Source organism: Aulonocara sp. 'chitande type north' Nkhata Bay, linkage group LG11, assembly GCF_057382095.1.
Source record: "Aulonocara sp. 'chitande type north' Nkhata Bay isolate Kocher_YH1m ecotype deep benthic linkage group LG11, A_spYH_male_GT1.1, whole genome shotgun sequence".
In the NCBI taxonomy this organism is placed as follows: domain Eukaryota; kingdom Metazoa; phylum Chordata; class Actinopteri; order Cichliformes; family Cichlidae; genus Aulonocara; species Aulonocara sp. 'chitande type north' Nkhata Bay.
In genome coordinates this window covers 20,269,528-20,295,550 of record NC_141354.1, presented here as the reverse complement: position 1 = coordinate 20,295,550, position 26,023 = coordinate 20,269,528, and the positions used below count along the sequence as shown (strand labels likewise).

At 38.3% G+C, this 26,023-nt stretch overlaps 2 protein-coding genes and 1 long non-coding RNA gene across 7 annotated transcripts; all 3 read right to left on the bottom strand.

Annotated features, from left to right (window-relative positions):
- Positions 1–547: 547 nt before the first annotated feature.
- Positions 548–9,909, bottom strand: LOC147318855 (uncharacterized). 3 transcript variants are annotated; one of them, XM_086311000.1, is made up of 3 exons: positions 3,443–9,909; positions 3,125–3,261; positions 548–3,038 (listed from the first exon to the last, which is right to left on the bottom strand). In XM_086311000.1, the coding sequence occupies exon 1, from the start codon at positions 9,780–9,782 to the stop codon at positions 4,743–4,745; it is 5,040 nt and encodes a 1,679-aa protein (XP_086167126.1). In that variant the 5' UTR covers positions 9,783–9,909; the 3' UTR covers positions 548–3,038; positions 3,125–3,261; positions 3,443–4,742. The 3 variants fall into 3 exon arrangements, with proteins under 3 accessions (XP_086167126.1, XP_086167127.1, XP_086167128.1); XM_086311001.1 differs by having other exon boundaries at positions 3,125–3,235; XM_086311002.1 differs by lacking the exon at positions 548–3,038 and having other exon boundaries at positions 3,184–3,202.
- On the bottom strand, positions 9,899–12,243 carry LOC147318854 (uncharacterized). Its single transcript, XM_086309785.1, has 3 exons — positions 12,088–12,243; positions 9,960–12,003; positions 9,899–9,913 (listed from the first exon to the last, which is right to left on the bottom strand). The coding sequence occupies exons 1-3, from the start codon at positions 12,231–12,233 to the stop codon at positions 9,899–9,901; spliced, it is 2,205 nt and encodes a 734-aa protein (XP_086165911.1). The 5' UTR covers positions 12,234–12,243.
- A 761-nt stretch (positions 12,244–13,004) lies between these two features.
- LOC147318853 (uncharacterized) lies at positions 13,005–25,082 on the bottom strand. 3 transcript variants are annotated; one of them, XR_015131502.1, is made up of 5 exons: positions 22,053–25,082; positions 21,229–21,259; positions 20,228–20,259; positions 17,928–17,954; positions 13,005–13,642 (listed from the first exon to the last, which is right to left on the bottom strand). It is a non-coding gene; the product is annotated as an uncharacterized LOC147318853 (long non-coding RNA). The 3 variants fall into 3 exon arrangements; XR_015131503.1 differs by having other exon boundaries at positions 22,867–25,082; XR_015131501.1 differs by having other exon boundaries at positions 21,229–25,082.
- Between the last annotated feature and the right edge of the window lie 941 nt (positions 25,083–26,023).

Sequence of the window (26,023 nt, the reverse complement as noted above, 5' to 3'; positions counted from 1 at the left end):
AAATCACAATTTTGCAACTCAAAACTTTAAGAGGCATAAAAGTAAAACAGTAAAAGATTTGAAAAAGCTGAATCATACCTGAATAGCCCAATAATTTGTGAACATTTTAAAGTTTGAATGGTTGTTCTAGGTGAAAATATGAGGAAGTAGTTAAGTTTCAAAAACAAGCAAATTTTAGCAGAATTGCTGAAGTTTCCCATTCATTTCAATGGGACAAATTAAAGGAAAAAAGTGGAATATTTTAAAAAGTATAATAGTTAAAAATAGCAAAAATCATAGCAGGAATTAGCAAAAATAGCTGAATAGTTTTAAATTTGAACGGTGAAAATCGGCTGAAAATTGTGGAAGTAGTTTAACGGCGAAAAGTGTACGGAAGCAACTAGAATAATAATAATAACTAGAAAAATTTGCATTTCCTGCGAAAATGCAGTGTGGATGCTTTAAAGCTGAAGCTGCATGCAAAAAGTAGCTGAAAAAGCTGAAAAGTTGCAGAAATTGTAAAGCTGAAGCTGTCTGCTGAAGATAGTTGAAAATAGCTGAAGAAGCTGAAGAAATCAAAGCTAGTTTTTAAAAAGTTGTTGAAATTTTAATAACTTTGCAGAACAACATCAAGTTAACAAAAATGCAATAACTTAGCAGAAATGCAATAACTTAGAAGAAACATAACAATTCAGCAGAAATGTTGTAATTTACCAGAAGCTACAACTTAGCAGAAATGTAATAATTTAGAATAACATAACTTAGCAGAAATGATATAATTTAGTAGAAAATTAATAACTTGGCAGAAATATTACAACTTATCAGAACTGCTATAATTTTGCAGAAATGTAATTATTAGGAAAAAACTGTAAACAGATAAAAGCTAAAAATGATGAAGTAACCTCAAAGTTACTTGTTTAACTGTGAAAAATGACCAGAAACATTAGAAAAGGAAGAAAACCAATTCAATTAAATTTATATAGCGCCAATTCACAACAAAAGTCGCCTTAAGGCGCTTCATAGATACAGAGAAAAACCCAACAATCATATGACCCCCTATGAGCAAGCACTTTGGCGACAGTGGGAAGGAAAAACTCCCTTTTAACAGGAAGAAACCTCCAGCAGAACCAGGCTCAGGGAGGGGCGGCCATCTGCTGCGACCGGTTGGGGTGAGAGAAGGAAGACAGGATTACCAGCCAGCAGATAAACTGATGTGAAACAAAACCAAAGTAAAATTGCAGAATTTACACAGTTGGTGAAATGTAAAAATGGCAACAAAAAAACCCCAAACAAACAAACAAACAAACAAAAAAACAAAAACAAACAACATTTAGTTAATAAATGCACAAGATGATTTGATGATAAATATGGTACCAATCTACAAAATACTGTCGAAATGAAGTCCACATTGTGATATATTTCAGGTGTGGAGAGTCACACAGCCAAACAATCGATGTGCATATTTAAAGAATCAAATAAAGAACATTGTTGTGGAATAAATTACAGTGAATAATAATCACTGCCCTGCATTAGAGAGTGACTTATGATGAGGTATTAATTGGCTTAACTTTACCTCTAACAGCTTTTCACATAGTGCTGTGACCAGGGTGAAATCCATCATAAAGTAACTGTAAACAGTAGAACCATTAGCATGAATGTTATGGTTCTACTCTGATCAAAACTCAAGTCAGCTGTGTGACCTGATATAAAATGATAAAGAGGAACACATATAAATGACCTTTATGAACTTTTCAAAATGACTTTATATGTCTGACCCATTATCTATATATATTAGAGCAGATGTGGAAAACCACTGTTAGACCTACTCTATACTAACACAAACACAGTCACAAATTCATTGCTAGTGTGACATGTGGTCCTTTTTGCCTTTGACCAATGATATGCTGGTTACTTGGACCAGTTTAGTATTTGCTGTCACAGAGGAATGTTAACCATAAATCCAAAAGACAAAACTGAAAAAATATGTTAATTGCAAACATGTTTTTGCTTAGTAAAAGGATTGAAATTACATGGAAACTATCACCTTAAAGCCTCATTGTAAATATCATCACAAACAGATGTTTTCCACGCGGTTAACAAAGCTCCACCACATCCAATCACTGCATATAAATCTAAAAGAAAACAACAACAAATAAAATGTAATTAACACAAGTGAAGTCTAAGGAGCTTGGAAAGAAAAGCGTCTGGACTTCTTTGAGTTTCTTGAAGACGTTTCACCTCTCATCCGAGAAGCTTCTTCAGTTCTAAGGGTCAATGGTGGAGAGTCCCAGATTTAAACCCAATGTGAGTTTCTCCACAAACAGGGACAAAGAACCCCCTGATGATCCTCTACCTAATCACATGAGCCAAGGTGTGAAAGTGGGTGTGGGTCCCAATCAGCCAGGGTTTTGGGTGAGCTCATTGTGAAACCTGGCCCCACCCTATCATGTGATTTCCTGAGGTCAGGAAATCACCCACGCCCACTCCCAGGATGTGAGTGGACGTTACAGTGTCTGGGGAGGGAACTCAAAACTGGATTATAGATGGCAGACAGTTGGTGTTGTAAACCACCGCCTCTGTTCAAAGATGGTCGCTCACAGTGGACGTAAATGGCTTCTTTCACTCCTCCATCTATCCAAAATGTGAACATTGGCATCCTCAAAGAGTGACCTTTGTCCTTTAGATGCAGATGAACTGCTGAGTCTTGTCCTGTGGAGGTGGCTCTTCTGTGTTGTGCCATGCGCTGGTGAAGTGGCTGTTTGGTCTCTTCGATGTAGAAGTCTGGGCATTCCTCGCTGCACTGTACAGCATACACCACATTGTTAAGTTTGTGTTTAGGAGTTTTGTCTTTCAGGTGAACCAGTTTCTGTCTGAGTGTTTTGCTGGGTCTGAAGTACACTGGGATGTCGTATTTGGAGAAAACTCTCCTGAGTTTTTCTGATACACCGGCCACATAGGGGATGACAATGTTGTTGTGTCTGTCTTTCTTATCCTCCCTCGCTGGTGTCTGATGTTCTTTTCTGTGAAGCTGGAATGCAGGCACACTGGACGAGCTTGTTCTAAAAAATACAGAAAAAGGAACATTTTATTTGTGTTAAGGCCTAAAAACTACAAATAAGTTATACAATGAACAATATTGAAATACCTTATAGGTGCTGCGGGCCACATAACCAGAATCCAGAGCAATCTCACACTTACATGATGGTGAGGAAAGACATGAGCTCTGCAATGAGGTTTGAATGTCTCAGTTGGGACACTGAAGAACTCAGAAGACAGCAATACCTGCACAGAGAGACAGAGTAGAAAAAGCATAGATTTGTAATCCATAATGTCAATTAAAACTCAAAAAGTGTCAACAAGTATAATCATTTGAGTGTGGAATTGTTTATTCAATAAACAGGATTTTAATTAATTAATTGAATTAAAAACACTGACATTTTTTATCAAAGATAAAGAATCATACCTCTCTCTGCTCTGAGGATCACTGAGCATCTCTGACAGGAAATACAGTTTCCTCAGTAGGAGTCATCATTGATGGTCTCAGAGGTTGTAGTGTGGCAGCATGATGATGGTCTCCAGATCAGGCAGGAGGTCAGGTGATGGGTGTGTCATCTTCTCCATTGAAGACACACTGGTATGGCAGTTCATAACACAGCAGTCTCCTTGTGGCATGTAGTTATCTGTGCAGTCCAGCACTGATGGATCAGGTTTGGCTCAGCAGTTCATGAAGATGGTGTTAAGATGTTGTTGTTTCAGCTGAGGATGGTGAAGTTTGAAGGTTTTCCCACAAAGGAGACTGTGCCCTATCTGAAAAAATATATCTAACAAAACACGTGCTTATAACACCACCCACCCAGCTCAGCCCCCAAGTGTCTATGTAATGCTGGTATGGGGTGTCGGTTACTAAGTTTAATTAGTGCATCAGAAAGCGGGGGCTACACCTAAAGCCCACACTTTCTGATGTCTTTGTTTATTAGCAGCTTTTTCCAGCTGCTCAGAGCATTCTGACTTGGCCTTTATCCACCCAAACCCAAACCCACCCGGATAAAGGCCAAGTCAAACTCACACACCATACCAGCATTACATAGACACTTGGGGGCTGAGCTGGGTGGGTGGTGTTAAACTGTAGTCGGGAACTTTCAGAAAACTATCCATTTACTTCTAAATCAGTTTTTATACATATTCTGTAAGCTGTACTAATGTTTTTCTCTACATAATGTATCATTATAGACATCTCTGGTAGCCTAAAGATAGTTTAAAACTTTTGACATTTTTTACCTGTAAAACATGATAAGCAAAAACTCATTCATCACAAAAACTTTTGATTCTACAAAATCTACTATAATCAAGAAAATATAATTGTCTGTATTTATTCGTGTATGTCATCATAATAAATACCTGCATTTATCTGGGATTTATTTATTTACTATTTCATATTTTAAAGCCCTTGGAGGGGAAGATCTCGTTTGTTGAGCTACATACGTCATAGTAAAAAGATTTAGTCATTTAAAACATGATGTTGGTTTATCAAATGTTGCAGCACATTTCAGATCAGAGGTGCATGATAGCAGATGTTCTCTGCTCTGCATGAAGTTCAGCAATGATTTGGTGAAATGATTAATAACATTGCAATAAGAAAGGGTCTTCTGACAGACAGAGTAGGGAAGACCCTTTTTTCAATGAAAAATCTTTTTCATGCTCTACAATCAGTAAACTCTGTAACAAACATGATCTGTAATTGTTTCAAAACTCACCAGACGACTTCATGATTGGCTCGAGGACAGGACACAAAAGACAGGGTTGTGGTAACTGTAATATGATCTCAGAACACCTGAATACAGACATTTCTGTGGCTGAGAAATAAAAATGAGGTCAAGCAGGGTGTTCTTGTCTGTAGTGGCAGAAGTGATCAGCTGTGAATACCCTCTCGACTGAAACTGCTCCAGAATCTGTTTTCTTCCACTCTGCAACTGGTTCTCATTAAAATCTCCACACACAATTATTGGGTGACAGTCCATTATTTCAAGTGAATCTAAAAGACTTACCAGGTTTTGCATGAATGGTGTCAAACTGTAGTCAGGGGGTCTGTACACAACAGCAATGAGTGCAGGGAATGGAGCCTGAACCTTCAACACTAAAAACTCAAGATCAGTGACATTATGCAGATACTGTTTTACCTGAACCTGAAAATGATTCCTCAAATACACAACAACTCCCCCACCACTTCTGCTGGCCATGTGAGGAAAGTTTGTGTAGGACACATGTCTGTTGCGTTTGAACATGGTGTAGCCATCCAAATGAAGACTGTCTGCAACAAAGGAGCCTTGAAGGTGAGACTCAGTGAGACACAAAACATCTGCTAAACACATTTCATGATGACTCTTGATGTCACTGATGTGAGATGGCAAACCCTCTGTATTGTGATGGATCAGTGTAAGAGTGTCAAGTCTGCTGGCTGTTTCTCTGACCTGAAGAAGAGGCATCATTTCCTCAACACTGGCTTGTCTCATGGTTTGGAGCGCTGCAGTTACCTCGGGATTGGCGTAAATCTTTTTCTCATCCAAGTCCTGCAAATAGAGTCCACTGAGAGACGTCACCCTGCTGAGAGCAACGTAAGCCATACCTGGTTCAAAAATGTTCTTCATTGAAACTACAGCTGTCTGTGTTGTAAGACCCTGAGTTTTGTGAATTGTGCAGGCGAATGCTAGCTTTACAGGAAACTGTCTGCGTACTGCTCCTTTAAACTTCAGACTCTCCTCTGCTCTCTCAATGTAAACCAGATCATCAGAAGCTGCATTAGCACTGCGGTTGTGTCTCATAGGCTGCCGGTTGTCCATCCTGAGCCCCAGTTTAATTATGTGTCCATCATTTTCAGATCTCACCACCTTTACCAGTATACCAAAAGCACCGTTGACTAAACCGTTTAGTGTGTCCAAGTTTCTGGTCAGCATGACTCGAGCTCCTTCAGCAACATTCAGAGTGTCAGGTAAATCATTTCGCCCACCTGTAAATGGTTTGTCTCTTCGTTCCATTCTGCCTGTACATTTATCCTTCTGGAAATCGTCTGCATTGATTATTATGATGTTTGAATGAAGCTTCTTCAGGGTATCTATGTTATGGGATTCCACATTCTTGTTGGTGGCATAAATGTGTAAGACCTCAGTTGGACATTCTTCTGGTGCAGTCACAGCCTGTGACAACAAATCTCTGTCGCACTGAGAAAGCTCATCTGTCTTTTCTTTGACTCTAATCCTGTTCAGCATCTCTGCAAAGGCCACATCATCTTTCTGACGCATGATCTCGGTTAGAGTGATCATCTGAAAATGTTCCTGCCATAGGTCAATCTGTTCTGGATCGTAAACACAGAGAGGTTTAGACTGTCGCACTGGTGGCAGCTGGTAAAAATCTCCAACAGCTAAAACTGACATTCCACCAAAAGGTCTCTGAGTGCCTTTGATTTGTTTCAGTCTTGCATCCACATAGGCAAAAAGGGGTTTTGAAACCATTGAAATCTCATCAATAACAATAATTTCAGCATTCATCAGCTCAGATCTGACTTCATCCAGTTGGTTACCAAGTCCTTGAATGGGTGGTTTCAGACTCCTGGGTAGTTTCAGTAGAGAATGTAACGTAGAGCCACTGATAGAAAAAGCTGCTGTACCGGTAAATGAAGTCAGTAAAACAGTTGGATTTGATATGTCAGCTTCTTCTGCATTAGCAGGCAGTCTGCTCAGGATCTTTGATGCTTCAGAATGAATACACTTAATCAGATGTGACTTTCCAGTTCCTGCACCACCGTTGATATAGAAGAAAAATGGATCTGGGTTCAAACCACAAACTCGCTGAATACACCAGTCTCTTATGGCATAGAACACGCAGGCCTGCTTCTGGTTCAGATTCTGATACATTACACGTACCACGGCTGGATCTACTGCAGGTTGTTCTCTGACGGCTCTGATCTTTGTTACAGCATCAGACTGACGACTGTAGTCGGGAACATTCTCCTGTTCGTTCTCATCATCAGAATGTCTCTCAGGAAGATTCTCATCGCATTGCAGCCTCACAACTTCAGATTCAGGAGCAAGATTACACCATTCATCAATCACAACATCCCTATTTTGTTCAAACTCTTCCAGTGCACTCTCAATATCCTCAGAGTTCTTCTCATACTTGTCTTTATTTCTTTTCACAATCCGTTTCACAGACTCACTGTGGTCTGAACATGGAAGTCGTACAAAACCTGAGTTGTAGAAGGACTGATAGGTTTGGAACCCTTGTGGTTTCAGTTCCTGCTCTGATCTGTGTGGAAGGTAAAGTCTCAACAGTCGACCATAATATTGCTCAGGATCTTTTTCCTGTGAACAGTGGTAATATCTGATTATAGCTGGTTTATCATTCTTTCGCCTTTGTACAAATCCAAGCTGGTTTAGAAGAGGAAGCACATCTTTTCCTTCATTTGGACCACTCACCAACCTGCACAAGGCAGCAAAATCAGCCAGTGACATTTCCTCATATTCTGGGGTCTCAGGTCTGCATTTGTATTTATCACTCAAACTTGTCATCCAAATATTACAACTGTCGTGTGTTGTGCTTTCCAGGAAGCTCATGGGCCGACTCATTTTTACTGGGTTATCATCTGTTGGTACAAATACAACACTGCGGGAACATTTTTTCATTTTTAGGCCACAGACTCGAGTCACACACTCCTGTGCGCTGATTTCTCTCTTTTTTGAGTAAGCTTGCATCACAGCTCTCATTTCATCACATTCATTGACGGTGTTCTTATCAGAGTTGTCAATAACTGTCTTCAGGTATTCAGAGAGGCCAGATTCTTTCTTTGTTATATATTTACAGAGGTATTCTATACATGAATAGGCATTCAAAATGAATGAGACATCTAAATTAGAGTTCCAGGCTTCAAGCAGGTCTGGGTTGTAATTGTTGATCCAACACTCATTTGGGTCACGTTTCAGAATCAGAGCTGTTTTCTTGTTTATGTCTTGGAGGCATTGTTCATACTCATTCATTGTTAAGTTGCATCGTGACAGAATCTGCTCTATGGTGAGGGAAGCAGCTTCAGGTTCCTTCAGCAGGTTCAACAAAGGTCTGAGTTTGGCTTTTGCAGCTTCAGTGTCTGAATCCTCATCCTGTCTCACAATCATTGTTCTTGTGGCTGGTGGTTTGGGAAACCCAAATCTACAACCAGAGTTCACACTCTTAAAGCATGTCTTTGTGTGGTTTTTGCTGTGCTTTTGTAGCTCAGTGACTTTTTTGTGCAGTTCAGGTTGTTTTTCTGGATCAGGGAGTTGAGCTGAGATGTATCTGTCCACAAAGTCACAGACAGTTTGGTCATCATCCACATCTGCTTCTACCTTTTCTCGAATCCACAGCAACATGTGTATATGTGGACTACCTCTGTGCTGGAACTCAACTCTGTAAAAGTAATCAATGATCTCACCAAGGGGCTGTGCAGGAGAAAAAAGCAAATCTCTGAACAAAGCCTCAACACGTTTATCAAACATTCGCATGGTGGTTACTGGATTTGATCTTAGAATTTCACACTTTTCTGACCAGTCCAGGGCTTCAAAATCAACCTCTTCACCTTGCTGTCTCTTTATTGCTTGAATCACTTCAGGCCATCTCATCTCAGCAGCAGAGAAAGTGACAAAGAACTGAGGTGTTCCTATTTGGCGAACCATGCTGAATAGATCTCTGGTAGTTTTCTGCCAGTAAGCTGGAGTTCCTCTGAGTGGCTGCATAAATCTGATTGCATCTTTATTTCTTACCAGCTTCTCTACTTCTGTCTTACTTTGTAACATTCCTGATGTGATTTTGCGTCCATCTTTGGTCATAGTTTTACCTTTCCTTAGCTGTATTGTCATGCTGGAATTAGCCAAATGTATTTCAGTGACAAACTGTGAGAAAAACAAGTAATTTGTGTCTTTAGCAAATCTTGCATCAATGTTGAAAAGCCTTGACTTGAAGTAAGCACTTGGTGTGAGCTTGAGACGTCTCTTTTCATCCAGTGTATTCTGACCAGTAGGAAACTGCACAGGAAATGCCATGGCTTCCAAATGAGGAGTTCTGAAGAAGCTAACAGGATTGTTTCTTTCTGCAGGAGCCACACAATATGTGTTATCAGTGAAACAGAGAATCTCTTCTGAAATGTCTACAGGCTGCAGACAACTTTCTAGAGCAAAACCTCCATTGCTCAAATCACTTTCTGGTTCATCTGGATTTTGTTCCTCTGGTTGTTCATCACAGGATTGCATATTAATATCTTGGTCACTTTGAGACTCACTTTCACACAAAAGGGCATCTTTTTCATAGTTGTCAATTTCCATTAAATCTGCTTCATTATAATCATCACTTGCCATGCTGGCTTCATCACTGCTGTCATCATCAGGTAACGTTGGATCACAAAGCAATGCATCATCTCTGATAACAATATCTGTGTACTGTGGATGAATTTGTTTCAGTTTACGCAGAGCTTGAATGAGTTTAGACCAGGTGACAGTCTGGAACAGCTGATGGCCTTTGTAGCACAGTCGTCTTTTCAATTTCACCCTCATGATCTGTGATTGGCTTCTGATCCTCGGTAAACTGTCAACTGTTTGTTGGACCTCAGATGGTACACATACCACATTACCACGTATGAGTCTCTGTCTCCCCTTTGGAAGAGGAATAATCTTAGCAAATGGTATGCATTTGGCAATCAGATGTCTCTCCAGAATGTTGAGATCACAAAGTTCAGCTGGAATATCCTGCAGTTCTAAACCATTAACAGCAGCAAGCCTGGGCATGCATCCACTTTTGAGGGAACTGTGACATGTGTGACAGATATACTCTTTTTTTCTCTCAACAGGAAAGCTGCAGTGATCATGACATGCTTCATCACACACATGAACATATTTACCAGTTAGACACTGATGAGCTACAGTCTGGTGTTTTGAGTAATTGTTTCTTTTGCAGATTTTCACCTGGTTAGGAAAAGAAGCTTTTAGACAAACAGTACAAACATAAGATGGTGCTGACTTAATGTTTGATCTGAAACAAGATATGGCCTCATTCATTAAAGTGTTCTCTGGATGACACTGTAAAGTCTCAGCTGGTCGATGCATCTGGCGATATTTCCGTTTTATATTCATTGCACATCTGATATTATGCATCTGTCTGAAAGAAAAACCGTTCCAATATTTTACTCTCATTCGTTCTCTCATATTGTCCTTGTGTTGTTGCTGAAATCGTCTCTCTTCTCCATAACGCTTAGTCATGTAAGATAGTTTTTTCTTTTTAAATTCTTCACTTTCTTTATATAGGTTATATACATATGACCTCATGTAAGCTTTATGTTTTTCTCTGAATTCAGCACAAGTTCTGTATATTCTTCTTATACGCTCTTTCTGCTTATCTCTGAATATGGGAGACTCTCTATATGTTCTTGTTACACGTTCCTTCTGCTTTTCTCTGAATATGGGAGACTCTCTATATGTTCTTGTTACACGTTCCTTCTGCTTTTCTCTGAATATGGGAGACTCTCTATATGTTCTTGTTACACGTTCCTTCTGCTTTTCTCTGAATATGGGAGACTCTCTATATGTTCTTGTTACACGTTCCTTCTGCTTTTCTCTGAATATAGGAGACTCTCTATATGTTCTTGTTATACGTTCCTTCTGCTTTTCTCTGAATATAGGAGACTCTCTATATGTTCTTGTTACACGTTCCTTCTGCTTTTCTCTGAATATGGTAGACTCTCTATATGTTCTTGTTATACGTTCCTTCTGCTTTTCTCTGAATATAGGAGACTCTCTATACGTTCTTGTTATACGTTCCTTCTGCTTATCTCTGAATAGGGGATTGTCTCTATATGTCCTTATGACACGTTCTCTTTTTCTCTCTCTAATTTTAGCACTTTCTCTATACATCTTTCTCAAATGTTCTCTGTGTTTCTCCTTATAGGTAGCATTTAATTTATACAGCTCATTTTTGTACAGACTCCTTTTATGTCTGTGATCAGGATCATTACACTTCTTAGTTGAGTTTTTTTTCTTTGTCTTGAAGCTTTCATCAAACCTGTACATCTGCCTTTCTTTCGTCTTCTGATTTTCCTTTCGTTGTGGTAGCTTTTGTTGGGCTAATAATCTTCTCCTCATTTTTTGCCTTTCCTGTTTATTACGTTTCAGCAGTTTATCTGAGAGTTCCTCTGTTATCTTAGTTGAACTGGAGGCACTGTTTGAATCATTCTGAGGAACAGAATCTGGTGTTACCGGAGTTTCTCTCACAGAAGATGCAGAGGTTTTCTTTTCAAAATAATCAGAAGGATGTTTTTTTCCGGGAGCAGCTGTCTCATTTGAAGAATCAACTCTGGATGACATTACTTCACTGGTTAAATCTTTGGCCACAGGTTTCCGTGTCTGCTCAGTGTATATTTCGGAGTTTAATTCATGAACACGTTCATTTAAAGCTGGTGCTGGTGCACTTGTAGCTGTTTGTCTGTATTCGGTGGTTTGATTAGCATCTCTTTGGTCAGCAGCGTTTTCACTGTGAAACTCGATGGGCTGTAGTTCATAAGTACAGCTTGGTGCGATGCTAAACATTCTGTACAAACGTTTGATCCTGTCAATCATGTCATTAAGACGTGTGAATTTCAACATAACTGCAGTTCCACCACTTACACTTAGCGACAATGGCATACCAGTAGACTTACGTGGGTGAGGGTCAAAATATGCATATTCACCTGAAGTCAGCCTGCTAACAGCGATGACTGTTCCTCCCATGACTAGCAAAGCATAGCGAAACTCTGAAGCCAAACGCTGTAATCCCTGTTCAAGGCTCGGAAAGTGATCTGTACCATCAAATGTGCCGTAATGAGCAAACTGAGACATGTCGACTTGATACTCGTGTGTGCGGCTGGTAACAACTGAGGGAAGTTCATCGCAGGCTAGAAACACACTGTTCACAAACCTCAGTCTGGCATCTGAATAGACGGCATGGCCTTTGTCCAACACACGGTTTAGATCTGCTCTGGTAATAAATTCATCCTCGTGTAAGAATGACAGGAAAACCAAACTGTTAGCCATGCATTGCTGATTCCGGTACTTTCCATACCTAGGAGAAGCCTGGCTTCGGGAAGCACAGACGCTACTCACTCGTGGACTTTCACTGTTTGTAACCTGTACATGAGACTGTCCTGGAGCTTGTCCATCATGCTGTGTTTGTACAGTTAGCTGGGGTTCAGTCTGGATTACCTGCATAACTTCAGGCTCTGGGACAGACACTGAGGGAACACTTCTCTTTACCACATCTGCATAAGACACTGTGGCTGTCTCTCCATCATGCTGTGTTTGTACAGTTAGCTGGGGTTCAGTCTGGATTACCTGCACAACTTCAGGCTCTGGGACAGACACTGAGGGAACACTTCTCTTTACCACATCTGCATAAGACACTGTGGCTGTCTGAACACTGCTCTGCACTTCTGTGCTGGGAAAAGCTGAAACACACACCTTTACCTGCTCACTGCTCTGAGAAACATTCACCTGTTCTTTCTGCTTTTGCCATCTAAGCTTCTGGGACTGCGACCTTTGACTTTTTCTTGGCATTTTGCTGAAGTACAATCTGGAGCTTATATGTGTTTATACACAAATATAAACAAAACTGAACCTTGAAACAGAAAAACTTATAACTCCTTAAGTTACTGTTAAATCTGAGAAATGTACTATTATACTATAAAATGTTTTTATGAATATATGAATAGATGTTAAAAAGCTGATTTGTACTCCAAACTCAAAATAAAGGAAATTCAAAGTTCTCTGGAAACAATTTGGTCCGTTTTATTGTAGCTCTTTTAGAAACGGGGTTTCTTCAGCTGGATGTTCTGCAGCAGTCAGGAAACAGGAAGTCTGGGTCCTCAGGCACTTCTCGATGACAATACTGACTGAATACTTACACTGAGTGACAAAATGGGTTTGTCCTTAAATAATAATACTATAAACTTGCAGTCAAATGTTATAGCCAATGAAACAGACTAACAGACTGGATCTGATTTATTATTTATCTGAATGTATGTATTACAAAATAACCAGATTATCTTATTACAAATAAACTTATAAAAAGGTGATATTTTATACAATTGATCAAAGTAAGCCAAACTAGCAGTCCAAACTAAAGTCTAATGCAAAATTAAAATGACAAATGTAGGGCTGTGTAAGTAGTTTCTACTATAAGTTCTACTGTACTGTAATTCTACTACTGTATATTCAACTTGTAATTTAAAGCAAAATGACTGAATGTGAGAGAGCTTAATGACAGGAAAGAAAGAGCAGTGAGAGCAGAGATCTCTCAGAATTCTGTAACAGATAGATCAAGTTCTGGTAACTTGGATTTCTGAAAATTGGATTCTGAAAGGATTCTCAAAACTTGGATTCTCAAATTAGATAGAGCAGTAGAGATAGAGGGATACAAGATGGAATGGCTTTCAAATTAGATAGAGCGGTAGGGATAGAGGGATACAAGATAGAATGGCTTTCAAATTAGATAGAGCAGTAGGGATAGAGGGATACAAGATAGAATGGCTTTCAAATTAGATAGAGTTGGGAGAGTGATAGGATAGACAGAATTGCTTATAATGATAGAGAGAGAGAGAGGATCTTCTGCAGCAGGTCACCTGTAAGACACAAAAGGACTGGAATTAGTCATATTTCCAACATGCTTGGATTTACCATATTCTTCAGACTATATGGCATACCTAAAATCCTGTCATTATCTCAAAAACATACAATGTGCCTAGCGTATCGATTCTGGTTATGCTTACTGACCTCAAACGGGATTTCTGTGGTACACAGCGCTCAAAATTCTGTCAAATATTTTAGTAAGACTTCGTAAGCTACAAAGCTGTGCTGCTTGATGTATTGTCAGAGCATTATGGCTACCATAGTCAGGACCCTCGCAGAGTAATTCGTACGGTGCTTCAACATAACATTATGGTGTGTGTACAAGGACCTGGCACGTGCTAAGAGACATGCTTAAGAAGCAGATTTCAAACTGATCAACCCATGAAGAGTTTGATGGATTTGTGGATGAGGAATGAACTGAAAGAGTGTATTGTTCTGTATTTTATGTGTTACAACTGAACAGTGTTGAGAGTTGTTTGTGAATGACTTGAATAAAGTTTGACTTATCTGACTGTTTGTTTGGCTTAATCTGCCTTAAAAACAGGCTTGTTTATTGACATTATGCCTTATAATCTCAAAAATACAATACATGTAGGGCTTTAAATACTAAAGACTTCTACAGTAAATTATTGGACTGAACAGAATGACAATGTTTAACAAATGATGGTGGAACTGTTATAAGGACATTTTTACATTCTATTAAAACAATAAACTAAGTCTATAAACTCAAACTAAGACGTGCTGCTACAGTAACTTACTGTAAATATTAAATGGTCCAACAAAACCAACACACTGAGGTTACAGCACAGTTTCAGGTCACTCTGTATGAATTTTGGCAAAATGAGAAATTTGGAGACAGCTAGTTTCTACACAGCAGTTTCTACATATTTCAGTCACATTTGGGGCATGTTTGATACACAGCAATAAGCACTACACTAAATCTATAATAAACTTATCATAGCTGATATAAAGGCCTAATTAGCAAAATTTAGTATGATGATCATTTCTTTGTAGATCATTTCATGATAAAAAGAACAGAAGTGAGTGCTGTATCTGAGCTGGTGCATGTAAGATCTTTGCTGGAGATTCCCACATTTCTTAAACAAACAAACAAACAAACAAACATGACTTTCAGACAGTTCATCTTTTGTAAATTAGGGCAGGATTATTTTCAAAAAACAGCCTTGATAAAAATATCAGGCCACTATAAAATGTCTTATGTTTATGTTTTCATCCCACCTATATTTTGCAAGTCATTATGACAAATTACAAAAAGCAGTTTTTAGGCAGTGATTTAAGGGAAGAAGCTTTTGAAATCCACCATGCCCTACCACCAGTGGTCTCAAACTCTGGTTGTTAAGGCCTGGTGTCCAGAAACTTTTCTATGTGTCCCTGTTGCAACACACCTGAATAACATTAGTAGGTCATTAGCAAAACTCTACAGAACGTGACTGCATGCTGAGGTGGTAATTCAGGAATTTGATTCATGTTATAGCAGCTCATGAGTGAATGAACATGATGCAATGAAAGTACTTTTAGAAGTACATTTTTCCAAACACTTAAATTACTTAAATTTGAACAGTCTTCGGGGATGCCACTTCAACACAGTCAAATTCTATACTCTCACTAATGACCTACAAATGTTACTCAGGTGTTTTGTAACAGGGACACGTGGAAAAGCTTCAGGACACCGGCCCTTGAAGAGTGGAGTTTGAGACCCCTGCCCTATGTGAATATTTAATTGTCCCTAAACTGCTAGTCGTGAGCTGCTCTAATGTGAAACAAACACATATAGTTCTGTAAAGGTTTACAAAGAGATTTCTAAGGATCTGGAGACCCCAGAAAACAGAAACCCTCCCAGACGTTTTTGCCTGTTCAGCTACAACAAGTTGCCTAATAATATCTCGATGATAACCAAGAGCTGTGCTGACTAACTGCACTAAACTGAATCATCTATAGTGAGAGAAAAACACCAGCATTAAAGTCAAACATGGTGCTGTTACTGTGATGTCCCAGAGTTCCTTTACTACTTCAGGACCTACATCAACTCATCAGGTCCTGGGCTTAAGTTTAATCACACTTAGGATCTGAAGCACACAAGCAAGTCCAATTGAATGAATGAAACAAAACACTTTGTGTAAACGAATCAGTCTGGACTTTAATGAAATTAAGATACTTGGTATGACTTGAAAACCCTATCCATCCATCCATCCATCCATTCGCTTCCGCTTATCCTTTTCAGGGGGCACTGGAGCCTATCCCACCTGTCATAGGGCGAGAGGCAGGGTACACCCTGGACAGGTCGCCAGTCTGTCGCAGGGCCAACACACAGGGACAGACAACCATTCGCACTCACATTCATTCGCAGATACACACCTAGTGACAATTTGGATTATTCAATTAACCTATCCCCACAAGCTGCATGTCTTTGGACGGTGGGAGGAAGCCGGAGTACCCGGAGGTAGGGCTGCTCGATTATGGCAAAAATGATAATCACGATTATTTTCACTGAAATTGAGATCTCGATTATTTGACGATATTTATTTAACCCTTTAAGACCTACTATAGAACCAAGTCCGCCAGAGCTTATATTATTTTTTTACATGTTGTAGTGCCATTTGTGGGAGCATTTCAAGTTGCTATACAACTGTTATAGCCCATATTTTAATAATATGTATGCATTAAGTCCATAGTAACTACATTAATTGCAAAAAAGTGCAATAAACTACAAAAAAATTGAAAATTGTTTTTGTTTTTTAACATATATTTCTACTTGGAGAAATTTAAGAGGTTTATCCCTCAAAACTTTAAATACAAAAAAGTTGCAAAAAATAGTTTACAACAACAGGAAATTTATTCAGTGTCTTCATAGTTTTATTTTGGAGATACAGCAATTTTTATATACTGCAGGAAAAACAAAAACAATCCTATGATGCAAATTTGCAAAGAAAACAGCAGGTGCATCAAAATAAACTATTTCCAGCAGTGCAATTCGAGTTCTAAGCATCCCAGCAACTATTCAGAAAAGTCAAACATGACCAGTATAGGCTTTTAAGGCCTACAAGTAAAAAAAAACTACATTTTCCGCGAAAATGACATCACTTCCGGTTTCGGGCAGGAAATGGCGGACATGTGATAGTTAGCGGTCTGTTTCAATGTGCGAAGTGTTACGAACAGCTGATCAGATCGGCAAAGCGTGTTTCTGGAATATTATGTTTTTGTTCCTGCAAGCGCTTTTTATGCAATTTATGTGGAAGGAAACCGTGACCGAGGACAAGCTGATGGCATAAGATGTAAGTTTCATATGCAAAACAAATTATTGCGCTAGCTTACACGGTTCAGGTTCTACAGGGATTTAAAAAGTTACACAAAACAGAGCGTGCTGCTCTGACCGGCTTTAAAGGGTTAACAATAACAATGTATTGAATAATGACTTTAAAAAATAATATAAAATAGTGTGCAACACCACTGAAGTTTTTTTTTTTTTTTTACCTCTCTTTTCAACCAACGGCAGTCACTCTCCAAATAACTTCTGCTTAGCTTTCCGAGCTTCCCTCGGGTCCTCTTAATCAGCGGTCTCAACCTTTTTTGCGCCACGGACGGTTTATGCCCGACAATATTTTCACGGACCGGCCTTTAAGGTGTCGCGGATAAATGAGGGAGGGGCTAATAATCGGCTCAGTCATTTTTAATGATCGTTGAAAGCCCAGATCGTAATCGTGATTAAAATTCGATTAATTGAGCAGCCCTACCCGGAGGGAACCCACGCAAACACCGGGAGAACATGCAAACTCCACACAGAAAGACCCCGGCCTGATGTTGGAATTAAACTCAGGACCTTCTTGCTGTGCGGCAACAGTGCTAACCACCGTGGTACTTGGTATGACTTGAAAACCCTATATTGGGCCTTAATTAAGACTTTTTTCTTTTCTTTTTTTGCCTGTCCTGTTTGGATCTAATTAAGACAATTCTGAAATTATAGTGGACCAAAATCAACCAGTGATGTAAACCAGTCATTACCAGTTACTGTAAATGCTTGATGGTAATTGTTGCTATCAGGGCATCCACAGCTGGGTATTAGAGACCAATATGTTTTTACATTAGACCAGGTTGTTCTGGTTCAAAAATGAAATCATCACTTTAAAACTGCTTTTTGTATTTATCCAGGTCATCCTTGTTAGATGATTTGAAACATGTGAAAAAAAGCATAAACAAAATAAATCTGCAAGGAAGAAAGACCTTTCTCAGCACTGTACTGCAGACAAAACCTATACTTACCAGACTTGCGACGATCAGATCAGTATCCTAGAGAAAGGAAACAACACATCAGATCACTGTTTAATGACTTACACTGTTGAACCTCTTCACACACAATCCAATTTACTGTGACATGAAATAACTAGTAAGATCCTCAATTTCTTCAAGCCTTTATGAACTCACTGTAGTCTAAAGAGGACAAACTTTAGTTACAGAGTCTCACATGACGATGACATGTGTAATAAAGGCATGCATACTACAGAAGTGCAAAGAAGAGGCACCTATATTTGTTGGTACAGATTATGGCTTTTTAGCTCCATCATTTTCTATCACAAGTCAGTGCTTAATAAAGTGTGGAAAAACCACAACTGTTAGAATCAACGGAAAACCTCATTAGGTTTTAGTTCTGATCTGAATATGTAAATCCTAAAATACATGTAAATTCTGACATGTTATAGTAACAACAGTGGCACGCCATTTTTGCAATTAATTTCTTAAAAATTATAATAAAAAGTCCTTCCATTGTACCTGTTGGCAGGAATCTTTTTGTATTTTGCAATATTTCCCTTTTATATATAATTTTCAAACACATTGTATCAAGCAACTTATTAAGAAACTGATTTAAACTTAGTGTACATAAATTACACACAGGCTTTAACATACACAACATTGCCTACTCACAACTCTGGTTCTCTTAGTCTTTTATTATTGCTTAAATGTTTAACGTACCACTTCTGTTCACTCAGGCAAAAATACTTCTATAGTGGTCTGACTTTAATGTAATACATAAGCAGAATATGAGTGAAGATATAAATCAACAACTGTGGTGCTCTTAAGTGTTTAAGCTAGGGCTGCTCAATTAATCGAATTTTAATCACGATTACGATCTGGGCTTTCAACGATCATTAAAAATGACTGAGCCGATTATTAGCCCCTCCATCATTTATCCGCGAGACCTTAAAGGCCGGTCCGTGAAAATATTGTCGGGCATAAACCGGTCCGTGGCTCAAAAAAGGTTGGAGACCGCTGATTAAGAGGACCCGAGGGAAGCTCGGAAAGCTAAGCAGAAGTTATTTGGAGAGTGACTGCCGTTGGTTGAAAAGAGTTTAAAAAAAAAAAACTTCAGTGGTGTTGCACACTATTTTATATTATTCTTTAAAAGTCATTGTTAACCCTTTAAAGCCGGTCAGAGCAGCACGCTCCGTTTTGCGTAACTATTTTTAAATCCCTGTAGAACCTGAACCGTGTAAGCTAGCGCAATCATTTGTTTTGCATATGAAACCGGAGGAGTTGTACTTACATCTGATGCCATCAGCTTGTCCTCGGTCACGGTTTCGTTCCACATATAGCTTTGCAAAAATTGCATAAAAAGCGCTTGGAGGAACAAAAACATAATATTCCAGAAACACGCTTCGCCGTTCCTATCAGCTGTTCGTAACACTTCCCACAGTGAAATGATGCACATGCTGTTTTCTTTGCAAATTTGCATCATAGGATTGTTTTTTGTTTTTCCTGCAGTATATAAAAATTGCTGTATCTCCAAAATAAAACTATGAAGACACTCAAAATAAATTTCCTGTGGTGGGAAACTATTTTTTGCAACTTTTTTTGTATTTAAAGTTTTGAGGGATAAACCTCTTAAACTTCTCCAAGTAGAAATATATGTAAACAAAACAAAAGCGATTTTCAAATTTTTTTTTGTAGTTTATTGCACTTTTTTGCAATTTATGTAATTACTATGGACTTAATGCATACATATTATTAAAATATGGGCTATAACAGTTGTATTGATGTATAGCAACTTGAAATGCTCCCACAAATGGCACTACAGCATGTAAAAAAAATAAATAAAAATAATATAAGCTCTGGTGGACTTGGTTCTATAGTAGGTCTTAAAGGGTTAAATAAATATCGTCAAATAATCGTGATCTCAATTTCAGTGAAAATAATCGTGATTATCATTTTTGCCATAATCGAGCAGCCCTAGTTTAAGCTACCACTTACACTAACTCACCTAAAATGCGTTCATAGTTATGTCTGCTAGGTAAATCCATAAACAAACGGAGAACATGAACAACTGTATAAAAACAGTTGTTTGTGTTCAAACATAAAAATCAGACACAAATGGCCTGTTAAACTTCAGGGACAGTCAGAGGTCATGTGTGGGGCCTTTGCTGCTACAAGGTATAAATTCTGACCATTTGTTTTTGCCCATCAGTAAATGGTAATGTCACAAAAACCAAACTACGTTAGGTAAGTTGCTAAACATGTTACACAGTGACAATGTCATATTACTGCAGTTACAATTGCTGCTTACTTACCAGCAAAGGCAAAACCGAAGTTCTGTTTCACTCTGTAACAAAAGAACAAAAATACAGAATCAGACAACTGAAATCAGCATCAGAGTCAATACTGCATCACAATCTGTAGTGGGAAAAAAAATCTGTTAAATTCTTTGTTTACAACAGCTTTACTATAAACACCCCATCTTCTCTTTCTGCACCTTATTAAAGATTTCTGTCTTTATTAAGGTGATGTGTCGTTTTATCCATCTGCAATTCCACAGAAATTCCTCATGAACGTAAAGCTCTAATACTTTGGTGCTATTACATAACACAGCAGATACCACAAGCAATGATTTGCTCGCACTGCACACTTGATCAAATGATAACATCACAGTTTCAAAGCGTGCAACAATCACAAATAATACTTGATACTATAAATGCTTGATGGTAGTTCTTCGTATCAGGGCTTCCACAGCTGGGTATTAGAGACCAGCATGTTCTCACATTAGAACAGATAGCTCTGGTTTGGTTTTCTCTGCTTCATACGTGAAATCATCACTTTAAAATGCTTTTTTGTATTTATTCAAATCATCCCTGTTAGATGATTTGAAACATGTGACAAAAAAGCATGAACAAAATAAATCTGCAAGGAAGAAAGACTTTTCCCAGCACTGTACCTCAGACAAAATGAACTCACTTTAGTCTAAAGAGGGCAAAATTTAATTGCAGAGTCTCAAATGGCCTTAACATGTGTAATAAAAACAATAATTACTACAGAAATGCTTTGATAAGCCTTTAAAATTAGACATAAATGGCCTATTAAACTTCAGGGACATTTTTAGGGACACTCAGAGATCGGGGGGGGGGGGGGGGGGGGGGGGGGGGGGGCGCTTTACTGCTTATAAATCCTAAATGTGTTTTTGCCCATGAGCAAATGGCAAGATATCACAAAAAGCCAAACTATTGTATGTAAATTGCTAAAAATGTTACACAATCCCAATTTCATATTGCTTCAGTTACAATCACGGTTTACTTACCAGCAAAGGCAAAACCAAGCTTTATTTCACTCTGTGTAACAAAAGACAAAGAACAAAAATACAGGATCAGAAAACTCAAATCAGCATCAATACTGCATCACTCTCTGTTGTCAAAAAGATTCACTAAACTTCTTTGTTTACTACAGCTGGAATACAAACAACAACTCTCCTCTGTTTTCTTTGGTCTACATCTCATTTAAGATTGCAAAACACTCATACATGAAAAACTGCACGACATATTTTTAAGGCTTTAATATTTGAGGTGGTCTGCATTCAAATTCTACTTCCTAAAATATTACCAACTGCACATAGTATCATAGTAAATATGCTGTAGTTTTAAAATAAATATCTATGTACCATACTAATAATAATATACTGCCATATTTTATTTATGTGAAGGTGGGCTGTTGTTTATTTCATTAATTTCCCACAAAGTGAGAATTTAAACTGTGCTGCAGATTTAGGTTGGCACAAACAAGCCTTTGTTAAACAGTTCTTAAAAATTAAAGTCTACATATTAGGAGTTCTTATTATTCTTGGGCTATGTCCACACGTACACAGGTACTTTTGAAAATGGAGATTTTTCTATGCGTTTGCACCTTTCGTCCACACTTAAACGGCGTTTTCGGTCACTGAAAAACTAAAAACGCTTGCCAGAATATTTTCGAAAACTCCGTTTTTGCATTTATGTGTGGACAGGGAAACGGAGAAAACGCAGCGCCTTTTTTGACGTCACACTGTGCGCCACGTTATTGTTTCGGTGAAATGCATTTCTACAATACGGTTACTGTTAATTGTTCTCTCTGCAGTGTTTAAATGCTTACATATGCGCACACAGTTACTGTCCCCCCACAGATATGACTCGGTTCTGCTTCTATGCCCCATCTTTGTTTACCATTTCCCACCGAGGCTTCTAGACTTCTGATTGGCCAACATTTCTACACGGTTAGGAATATAGCGCCACCTGCTGCTTTGGCATGTTCCTAGCAGCGTTCTCCTTCATTTCTGCATTTATGTGTGGACGGGATTGTTTTTTAAAACAGAAACGGAAAATCTCCGTTTTCAAAAATACCCGTGTATGTGGGGACATAGCCTATGTTTAATCCTCAGTTTCTCCCCCCCTCCTTTGTCTTAATTAACCCACAAGACCTGCACACACGTGACTCTTTCTCCCGTGTTCGGTCAGAGGCGGTAAAATGGCTCCTTTGATCTTGCCGACAGCTGACACTGAATCTAAGATGGCGGTTCGTTAAAAACTTTACAGCATAAAGAATGAGGCTGTTTTAACCAACTGATTTGTGAAGAGAACTAACTGCACCTTATGTAACAGGCTGACAAACACGAACACACCAAATGTAATTAATAAAACAACACGATAACCGTGGTTCACAGTCAAATTTTCATTTCACACTGGGCTCAAAGGAGCGCTAGGCATTAGCATCGGGTTGTTAGCTCATCAAACACTCCTTTTACATACAAAAATGACAAAGTTTCACTAAGAAAAAGCAACCACTGTGTTACTCTAATATGAGTTATACCTCGGTTGGCTTTATAAATCACTAAAAGAACTCGTTAAATCGCACAAACAGACTATAAACATTTAGGAGAGAAGAGGAGAAGCAGAGCAGCAGCACTCACCCAGAGCGGACTCAGCGAAGTGTGCGGAATGGCGGATGTCCGGCAGTCAGGTAAAAGATGAGGCGTTCACGGGTAGTAGGAAATTCCAGTATTTACACACAATGGGCATTGTAAACATCAAAAATGTAGGTGATTTTAAATATTCTATACAATATTTATTTGCTACAGAAAAAACTCGCAGAACTTTAAATCTATAACTTGAATAAATATTATTAGAAGGCTCTACTCCTGAACACCAACACCAAAGAGCTGAGTTCACCAGACCTGAAAAAAAAACAACAACAACCAGTCCAGGACAGTCAGTCTGCAAAGATGTTTTAAAGACAAATATATATATATAAACATTATCCATTAAGGATTCCCCTCAAAACAAATGACTATAATTTCCTAACCGTAAGGGCTAGAACGGTCACTGCACCGTTTTGTTCAGAAGAGATGGGGGAATCTTCAAGTGTTGACAATTTATCATTAAAATGTGAATTTTTAGAGATATATGACATGGATGACTTGTTGACTTAGAAGCCACGAATTCCCCAATATGCAAATAGATTAAGCATAAATACTACATTTAGTAGAAATACTATGTTTTAGCACAAATAGTATAAAAAGCAGAAATACTGTAATTTAGCAGAAATACTATATTAGGCACAAATTCTATGAAAAGCAGAAATAGTATGATTTAGCAGAATAGTAATATATAGAAATAGTATGATTAAGCATAAATACTACATTTAGTAGAAATACTATGTTTTAGCACAAATCCTATAAAAAGCAGAAATACTATAATTTAGCAGAAATACTATATTAAAATTAAAAATGCAAAAGACAATAAATGTCCCTAAGGACCTCTGAAGGTTAAACACAAATCCTATAAAAAGCAGAAATACTATATTAGGCACAAACAGTATAAAAAGCAGAAATACTATAATTTAGCAGAAATACTATGTTAGGCACAAATAGTATAAAAAGCAGAAATACAATTATATAGCAGAAATGCTGTATTTAGAAAGAAAAATATAACATAGTAGAAATAGTATGATTTGGCAGAAATACTATATTTAGCACATATACTGTAACATGACAGAAATTCCTCCAATTAGTAGTAATACTTTAACATAACACAAATGTTATGATTTGGCACAAAAATCATGATTTGGCAAAAATACTATGATTTAGCAGAAATACTATGATTGAGCAGAAATACTAAGATTGAGCAGAAATACTAAGATGTAGTAAAAGTACTTTGATTGAACAGAAATACAATTATGGAGGAGTAATACTTTAAAATGGGAGAAATATTGATACACACACACACATACACAGAGCCTAAAGGGAAGAGTATTTGTGCCATGGAGTGTTAACAAGAATGTGAGGTCCATATTATCAAAAGCTGGTAAAATCATAAAAATTTGCAGAATTGTAATAAATGATGAATATGAATTACTGGTCTGTGACAGTGTATTAATTTGTAGGGAAAAAAAACATGTTGACCAAGGTGGAATCGAACCCACGATCTTTGGCTTGCAGAGCCGTGTCATTACCAACTGCGCCACTGGGAAAGAGAGCGGCCGCTTTGGAAAAACAGGCTGATGAGGAGTCAGAATTAGATTGCGGTGAGAGGCGAAAAACACCGTTTTTTGGAGTTACAAAACGTTGTGTAACTCAAAAACTAGGTGGACTAGAAGCATAATTCTTCTACTGGCTGAATCAGCGGACTTTGGTGTACTTTGACTGCGATTTTCATTGCTCTCTGTACATCTGTCGCTGAGATATGACGAGAGAGGAAACGGGAGACCTCAGATATGATTGGCTGGCTGGGAGGCCGTGCAGGCTGTGATCTGTATACTTGAATGTCTGAGTCCTCACAGAGGATTGGCTGCCTGGGGACCTGGCAGAAATATATAGAAATAGTATGATTAAGCATGAATCCTATAAAAAGCAGAAATAGTATATTAAGCACAAATCCTATAAAAAGCAGAAATTGTATGATTTAGCACAATAGTAATAAGTTAAACAGAAAAATTGGAAAAGCAAAATGGACAGCTGAAAAAATGCTGAACATGCTGAGGGTCCCTCAAATATACTTGTTAAATGAAAAAAATCGGCAAAAAAAATATAACAGCCACACAATCACAAATATGGACACATAAGGAAACACACATGCACAGAGAGACACACACACAAGATCCAATTCAGTCAACCAGTCTAAATATATTGATTTTGAATCTTACAATGAGATCATCCCATTAAAAGGCTTTCTCTCTCTCTCTCTCTCTCTCTCTCTCTCTGTCACACACACACACACACACACACACACACACACACACACACACACACACACACACACACACACACAGGGAGAGAGAAGTAAGTTTCTAGGTCAGCCTGGGAGCTGCTGAATTTGAATCCACCAATCAGAGAGCCTGTGCACTCTTTCCCTCCAAAACAGGTGCATCCTTTTTACACACGCAGCACAGAGAGGCACAGGATTATTGCAGTCTATTTCTCATAGTGAGGACTCCCCTCAAACAAATGACCATAATTTCCTAACTGTAGGGGCTAGAACAGTCATTCTTACACCGTTTTGATCAGAAGAGATAGGGGAATCTTCAAGTGTTGACAATTTATCATGAAAATGTGAATTTTTAGAGATATATGACATGGATGACTTATTGACTTAGAAGCCACGAATTCCCCAATATGCAAATTTGAATGCCTGAGGCCACATATATGATTGGCTGCCTGGGAAGCCGTGCAGGCCCTGATTTGTGGATTTGAATTCCTCAGCCCTGATATGATTGGCTGGCTTAGAAGCCATGAAGGCCCCAATATGCAAATTTGAATGCCTCAGGACACATATATGATTGGCTGGGAAGCCGTGCAGGCCCTGATTTGAAAATTTGAATTTCTCAGTCCTCACAGAGGATTGGCTGCCTGGGGACCTGGCAGAAATATATAGAAATACTATGATTAAGCATAAATACTACATTTAGTAGAAATACTTTGTTTTAGCACAAATACTATAAAAAGCAGAAATACTATAATTTAGCAGAAATACTATATTAAGCACAAATCCTATAAAAAGCAGAAATACTATATTAGGCACAAATCCTATAAAAAGCAGAAATACTATATTAGGCACAAATAGTATAAAAAG

Bases quoted from the DNA above. Each gene is read 5' to 3' on its own strand.
- LOC147318855 (XM_086311000.1), bottom strand. From the start codon at position 9,782: ATGCCCAGGCTTGCTGCTGTTAATGGTTTAGAACTGCAGGATATTCCA.
- LOC147318854 (XM_086309785.1), bottom strand. From the start codon at position 12,233: ATGCAGGTAATCCAGACTGAACCCCAGCTAACTGTACAAACACAGCAT. The intron at 12,004-12,087 runs GTATGGAAAGTA...ATTTATTACCAG, and splicing joins CGAAGCCAGGCTTCTCCTAG to AGCAGATCTAAACCGTGTGT.